Source organism: Nerophis lumbriciformis, linkage group LG17, assembly GCF_033978685.3.
Source record: "Nerophis lumbriciformis linkage group LG17, RoL_Nlum_v2.1, whole genome shotgun sequence".
NCBI classification, from domain to species: domain Eukaryota; kingdom Metazoa; phylum Chordata; class Actinopteri; order Syngnathiformes; family Syngnathidae; genus Nerophis; species Nerophis lumbriciformis.
Window position 1 is genome coordinate 3878614 of NC_084564.2, and position 8179 is coordinate 3886792.

General features: G+C 38.8%; 1 protein-coding gene across 1 annotated transcript in view; it reads right to left on the reverse strand.

Annotated features, from left to right (window-relative positions):
* exoc3l2b (exocyst complex component 3-like 2b) overlaps nucleotides 1-6817 on the reverse strand; it is a 142914-nt gene extending 136097 nt beyond the window's left edge. The window contains exons 1-2 of the mRNA XM_072915033.1: nucleotides 6787-6817; nucleotides 6358-6565 (exon numbers count right to left, since the gene is read on the reverse strand). Coding sequence (XP_072771134.1) covers nucleotides 6358-6565; nucleotides 6787-6817 — 239 coding nt within the window. The remainder of the gene's footprint in view (nucleotides 1-6357; nucleotides 6566-6786) is intronic.
* Nucleotides 6818-8179: the final 1362 nt, after the last annotated feature.

An 8179-nucleotide genomic window follows, 5' to 3' on the forward strand; every position in this document is an offset into this window, starting at 1 on the left:
ATAGAAACGTTGCAAGTTCACTGATAAAAACGTGAATGTACTTGCCGGGGGAGTTTTAAGGCAGGGGTTCCCAAACTAGAGCCCACGGGCCAGAAAAAAAGGCAAAAAAACCAGACATGTTTTTATTAAATGTATTTAATAAATAAATTAAATACATTTTAATTTATAAAATGATGATAAAATTATTAAATAAAAATAAATACATTTTTATTTAATTCAAGTTTTTATTATAATTTATTTGTGCTTTTAATAAAGCACAAAAACAACTGCATAAGAGAAACGTTGCAAGTTCACTGATTAAAAACGTGAATGTACTTGTCGGGGTAGTTTTAAGGCAGGGGTCCCCAAACTACAGCCCACGGGCCAGAAAAAAGGCAAAAAAACCCAGACATGTTTTTATTAAATGTATTTACTAAATAAATTAAATACATTTTAATTTATAAAATGATAATAAAATTATTAAATAAAAATAAATACATTTTTATTTAATTCAAGTTTTTATTATAATTTATTTGTGCTTTTAATAAAGCACAAAAACAACTGCATAAGAGAAACGTTGCAAGTTCACTGATAAAAACGTGAATGTACTTGTCGGGGTAGTTTTAAGGCAGGGGTCCCCAAACTACAGCCCACGGGCCAGGAAAAAAAGGCAAAAAAAAAACAGACATGTTTTTATTAAATGTATTTAATAAATAAATTAAATACATTTTAATTTATAAAATGATGATAACATTATTAAATAAAAATAAATACATTTTTATTTAATTCAAGTTTTTATTATAATGTATTTGTGCTTTTAATAAAGCACAAAAACAACTGCATAAGAGAAACGTTGCAAGTTCACTGATTAAAAACGTGAATGTACTTGTCGGGGTAATTTTAAGGCAGGGGTCCCCAAACTACAGCCCACGGGCCAGAAAAAAAGCCAAAAAAACCAGATATGTTTTTATTAAATGTATTTAATAAATAAATTAAATGCATTTTAATTTATAAAATGATGATAAAATTATTAAATAAAAATAAATACATTTTTATTTAATTCAAGTTTTTATTATAATTTATTTGTGCTTTTAATAAAGCACAAAAACAACTGCATAAGAGAAACATTGCAAGTTCACTGATTAAAAACGTGAATGTACTTGTCGGGGTAGTTTTAAGGCAGGGGTCCCCAAACTACAGCCCGCGGGCCAGAAAAAAAGGCAAAAAAAACCAGACATGTTTTTATTAAATGTATTTAATAAATAAATTAAATACATTTTAATTTATAAAATGATGATAACATTATTAAATAAAAATAAATACATTTTTATTTAATTCAAGTTTTTATTATAATTTATTTGTGCTTTTAATAAAGCACAAAAACAACTGCATAAGAGAAACGTTGCAAGTTCACTGATTAAAAACGTGAATGTACTTGTCGGGGTGGTTTTAAGGCAGGGGTCCCCAAACTACGGCCCGGGGGCCAGATCCGGCCCCTAGCATCCAAAATACGGCCCACAAGTTCAAAAAAATGTTTTTTTGTTTTTTTTTTACTTTTTTTAATATTTCCTTTTTAATCCATTTTCTACCGCTTGTTACTCTTGGTGTCTTCTAGCCGCTCAGGCAAATTATATTGTCTAAAAATGAATTTTCCCATCAATAACGTGACAATGTTAAATGTTGATGAACATCAATGTTAATTGATGTTAAATGACAAAACGGATTATAAAGACAATGTATATATTAGGGCTGTGAATCTTTTGGTGTCCCACGATTCGATTCAATATCGATTTTTGGGGTCACGATTCGATTCAAAATAAAAAAAATTCCAATTCAACACAATTCTCGATTCAAAAAGGATATTTTCCTTTATTTCAAAAGTAAATTAGTTACTAACTCAGTTACTTACACCAAAAAGTAATGCGTTACTGTGAAAAGTAACTATTTAGTTACTTCTTTTTCCCCCCTTTTTTTTAAGGCTCCCATTAATGCCCTTTTAGCCTTCATTTCAGTACTGTTATTGCACTGGAGAATAATACAATCTGTTGATCAACTTGACATGCATTTGCATCACTCAACTCTGCTAAGCAATGTGCTCTACATACAACACACAAAGACAAAGATATGTTTTAAAAGGCCAATGTCAGGACTAGGACTTTGACGTGGTTTGTTCTCCCGTGGTGCAAATGAGCATTTGGACCAGACATGGCGTGAAGGTGAAGACATTATTTATTTTAAACTATCAAAAAAGGAATAAACAAAAAGCGCGCGCAGTGGCGGAGAATAAAACTAGACTTTAAACACAAAACTTGCACATTGGCAGAAACTATGAACAATTAAACAAAACACTAACTGTGGCTTAACAAACAAAAACTTACTTGGCATGGAACCGGCATGAAAAAAAGAGTAGCAAGGGTCATCAGGGTGTGGAGAGTGTGCAGGAGCATAAATGTGGTGTTGTCGTCAGGACGAACAACAGAAAATGAATGAACTTAAATACTATGGACATGATTAGTGAAAGCAGGTGCGTGACTCAAAACGTGAAACAGGTGCGTGACGTGACAGGTGAAACTAATGGTTGCTATGATGACAAAACAAAACAAAAGTGCACAAAAAGTCCAAAATTTAAACCGAACATTACTAAAACAAAACATGATCACACAGACATGACAGCCAATTTATTTCAGGCCAGAACAAATTGACAAAACTATTTTAAATAGCTGCAACATAATGGCACTTTAACTTTAAGTAGATAGGATCTTTGATCCAAGACACAACTTACATTTAACTAAAATGTTATTTTCTTTGTGCTCGACAAAAGAAAAGTATTGAGAATGTCTCCATGTTAAGAAACTCGACTTCTGGCTTCGCCATGATGTCTTGTTAGTTGTTATGAGAGTAGCGTATGTGTGTGTGTGTGTGGCCCTTTAAGATATGACAGCATGTGAGGTGAGTGACGTCAGTGAGTGAGTGGGCGAGAGAGGTGAGCGAGCGGCGACAGTGAGTGCGTGCAGGTGCTCTAGCTTGGTGGATGGCTGCGTCCAATAAAATCACAAAGTTGCAACAAACCGTTGGTCTCGTCATTCACCCTCAGCTGTAAAGACCCACTGCCGGGTAAAGTGAAGGTTGTTAGCGCCGAAGACGTACATAGGCCCTGGAGGAACGTCTCCCCTGCGCTCCTCGACTACGGTATGGGAGTCCCCCCCGCCCCCACCCACACAAAGCACGCCTCTTCTTTTCCACCGAAGCGCTGCAATAAAACACACTCAGATCTTCTGTTTCTAGCCAATACTACATGAAAAATAACGTAAAATAACGCAGTAACGCATCATGTAGTAACGGTAACTGAGTTACTGAATATAAAAAATAACGCGTTAGATTACTAGTTACCGCCGAAACTAACGGCGTTACAGTCCCACACTGGTGGTGTTTGTTTTACTACTTTTGTGTGGTGTTTGTGTCTCCTCTCAATTGCTCTGTTTATGGCACTTCTGAGTGTTGCTGGCTCGGCTTTGCTTTTGGAATTGGATTGCATTGTTATGGTATTGCTGTGTATTGTTTTGTTGGATTGATTAATTTAAAAAAAAAATAATTAAAAAAAATAATTAAAAAATACAAAAATTAAAAAATTAAAAAATAGATTTTTTAAAAATGAGAATCGATTCTGAATCGCCCAACGTGAGAGTCGCGATTCGAATTCGAATCGATTTTTCCCCACACCCCTAATAAAGATCAAAAAGGTCTCTTTTTTATTCCTACCAAGAAAAGTGCACTTGTTATTAGTGAGAATCATGGGCGATGTTAGGCCTATTTTAGGGGGGCTCAAGCCCCCTAAAATATTCTTAAGCCCCCCTAAATAATTTGGTGTTTTTTTTGTTTGTTTTTTACAAATAAATGCCGACATATTCATTATAAAGTGGCCCAAATATGAGTTTAAATAAATAATCATATAACCTGTTATTATTCACTCAGTTTCCCCTCACTTCGTAGCGTAAGGTAGAGAGCCCCTTTAGTGTGTCGGTATCCAATCCATTCCACTTGTTCATATAGAAAATCCCCACATCACTCAAATTCCAGTCCGCATTTTCTCTGCGACCTTGCTTGCGGTCCTGCAGGTGTACGAAGCACATTATCTTCCTTTACAATGAGTGAAGCTGCACGAAACCTTGTGTGTGCAATTGTAAATCATTTATTTTTTAAGTTTTGTGTTTCTTGTAGAATCTATATAAAGTAATATACATAAGCCTATTGTTAAAATAATGAAAACAACATCATTAAATATATTTGTTTTATTGTATTGTTACATTAATAGCTGTTTTATTATTATAGGATGGCTTGTTAAACATTTCATAGGATTTTCAGAGGGAGGAAAAACCAAGACATTTAATATAAAATGTAAAATGAATAAATACATAAAAAGAAAAAGGAAAAAAATGGTTAAAAGCCATCGTCCCGGGGAGCATTTCATTTCGTCCCGTGCATTTTTAAAAAATTATAATAATAACAATGAATAATTTCTAAGTCTTTGTTAGCCGTTTGTGAAGTTTTGTGCTCGTGCGTAACATTCGCTCGCATCCTGTGCATCTCCTGGGGGCAAAGCCCCCCCCCCTGTCCTTAAAAGCTAGTGACGCCCCTGGTGAGAATATACTTATTTTAAGCTATTTTTGGGTTCATTGAGGTTAGCTCATTTTACTTGTTTTTGGAAAGTCTTGACAAGCCAAATTTGCTTGTTTTATTGGCAGATAATTTTGCTTAGTTCAAATAAAATACCCCTCATTTTTGTCATTTTTGATCTTGTTTTTGAACACTGACTTTTTGCAGTGTCATTTATGACGTATATGTTACACCCGTGCGATATACAGTATGTGCCCAGCTATTTAAAGGAAACATCTTTTGCCGCGGGCAGCACGGTGGAGGAGGGGTTAGTGCGTCTGCCTCACAATACGAAGGTCTGGGGTTCGATCCCGGGCCCGGGATCTTCTTTCTGTGTGGAGTTTACATGTTCCCCATGTGACTGTGTGGGTTCCCTCCGGGTACTCCGGCTTCCTCCCACCTCCAAAGACATGCACCTGGGGATAGGCCCCTCCCACATACTTGCCAACCTTGAGACCTCCGATTTCGAGGTGGGGGCAGGGGCGTGGTCGGGGGGTGGGGCGGGGGGCGTGGTTAAGATATATATATATAAGAAATACTTGACTTTCAGTGAATTCTAGCTATATATATATATATATATATATATAAATAAAATAAATACTTGAATTTCAGTGTTCATTTACAAACTACAACTCACAAACACTTTAGAGTTAGGCTCCACCATCAGAATGTGTACTTAAACTTATAAAGATCACATGGATATTATTCAGTGAGTTGATTCACCAAAACTAACCTGTGATACAGGAGGAAAAAGCACACAGGACGTTTCAATTGTTCACAGACTGGTCGCGCTCATCAGAATGACAAGCCACTTCCGGTCTGCAGGTGATAGCATTCAATTGGGAAGAAACGCCCTACTGCCCCCTACTGACCAATGTGAATACTGATAAATGTGTAATGACAGCTCCAAAAACGAATTCAAACCACAAAATAAAATAAATAAATCAACACAAAAATGTGACACATTATGGGTGGGTCACATATGCATGTACAGTAGATGGCAGTATTGTCCTGTTTAAAAGTGTCACAACTGCTGTTTACGGCAGACAAACTGCTTTACGGTAGACACTGTTGTTGTGTGTTGTCAACACGTCACTCAGGTCCGCCTGAATTTCGAGAGTTTTTCGGGAGAAAATTTGTCCATCGGGAGGTTTTCGGGAGAGGCGCTGAATTTCGGGAGTTTCCCGGAAAATCCGGGAGGGTTGGCAAGTATGCCCTCCCACCTCCAAAGACATGCACCTGGGGATAGGCCCCTCCCACCTCCAAAGACATGCACCTGGGGATAGGTTGATTGGCAACACTAAATGGTCCCTAGTGTGTGAATGTTGTCTGTCTATCTGTGTTGGCCCTGCGATGAGGTCGCGACTTGTCCAGGGTGTACGCCGCCTTCCGCCAGATTGTAGCTGAGATAGGCTCATGGGACCCCAAAAATGCGGTAGAAAACGGATGGATGGATGGATCTTTGGCAGCACAAAAGTGCTTTCATTTCTGCCAAAAATGCATAAAGGCTGCAAACCGCTCACACGGTCGTGTCCAATCAGGAGAGAGAGATAAAGAGACTTGGCCACGCCCACCCAGTAAAAACATATCTAGTGCAGTGCCGCTACACTCCTCAGGGGGGCGCCAGTGAGGATGCTTCAGTCATTCATTCATTGATAAAGCAGTGAGGGTTTATTATAATAATGACGTCATGACATGACAGTGACGTCACCAAGCAGCTCTTACCTGCCTTTTTCTTTCCTTTGTAGATGATGACAGCAATATTCCAAGATGGTTCCTTCAGCACGCCAACATCTCGCCACCTGCGCTCTTCTTCTTCTTCTTCTTCTTCTTCTCTTCGCTCCAACAGGAGCTTCCTTCAGGTGCTGCGTCTGCTCGCGGGCGCTGGTTCCTAATCGTCTCCTTTGGCGCCTCGTCGGGCTCTTGGAGACTTCTGCTCCTCATTTCCTGTTTGCTTTATTTTCTAGCTGCGACAGGAAATGGTCATCCTTTCCTCTTCCTCCCCTATTGACACACACACACACACACACACACATACACACACACACACACACACACACACACACTAGTTCAGTTCATGTTTACATGTGCAGAAGAAGTCTATAAATAAGTACGACATATATTATATCATCCGTGGAAGATCATAGCACTTACCAAGTTTTGCCACTAGGGGGCATGTCGCCATGCTGTGAACAACACATAAAAAGGTGGAACAAAAGAGCAAACAGGTGTATACGTAGCAATACAATGTTGCAATATTTGACTCTAATAACACAAAGGGGCATTGCTTCAAAGATAATGACACATTTATTTATATAAACCCCGTTTCCATATGAGTTGGGAAATTGCGTTAGATGTAAATATAAACAGAATACAATGATTTGCAAATCCTTTTCAACCCATATTCAGTTGAATATGCTACAAAGACAACATATTTGAGTTTACACGTGACAAAGAAGTTGGGAAAGGTGGCAAAAAAGACTGATAAAGTTGAGGAATGCTCATCAAACACTTATTTGGAACATCCCACAGGTGTACAGGCAAAATTGGGAACAGGTGGGTGCCATGATTGAGTATAAAAGCAGCTTCCATGAAATGCTCAGTCATTCACAAACAAAGGATGGGGCGAGGGTCACCACTTTGTCAACAAATGCGTGAGCAAATTGTTGAACAGTTTAAGAAAAAAACTTTCTCAACCAGCTATTGCAAGGAATTTAGGGATTTCACCGTCTACGCTCCGTAATATCATCAAAGGGTTCAGAGAATCTGGAGAAATCACTGCACGTAAGCAGCTAAGCCCGTGACCTTCGGTCCCTCAGGCTGTACTGCATCAACAAGCGACATCAGTGTGTAAAGGATATCACCACATGGGCTCAGGAACACTTCAGAAACCCACTGTCAGTAACTACAGTTGGCCGCTACATCTGTAAGTGCGAGTTAAAACTCTCCTATGCAAGGCGAAAACCGTTTTATCAACAACACCCAGAAACGCCGTCGGCCTCACTGGGCCTGAGCTCATCTAAAATGGACTGATACAAAGTGGAAAAGTGTTCTGTAGGTCTGACGAGTCCACATTTCAAATTGTTGTTGGAAACTGTGGACGTCCTGTTCTTTGGACCAAAGAGGAAAAGAACCATCCGGATTGTTATAGGCGCAAAGTGGAAAAGCCAGCATGTGTGATGGTATGGGGGTGTATTAGTGCCCAAGACATGGGTAACTTACACATCTGTGAAGGCGCCATTAATGCTGAAAGGTACATACAGGTTTTGGAGCATCCAAGCAACGTTACCATGGACGCCCCTGCTTATTTCAGCAAGACAATGCCAAGCCACGTTGTTACATCAACGTGGCTTCATAGTAAAAGAGTGCGGGTACTAGACTGGCCTGCCTGTAGTCCAGACCTGTCTCCCATTGAAAATGTGTGAAGCCTAAAATAGCACAACGGAGACCCCCGGACTGTTGAACAACTTAAGCTGTACATCAAGCAAGAATGGGAAAAGAATTCCACCTGAGAAGCTTCAAAAATGCGTCTCCTCAGTTCCCAAAC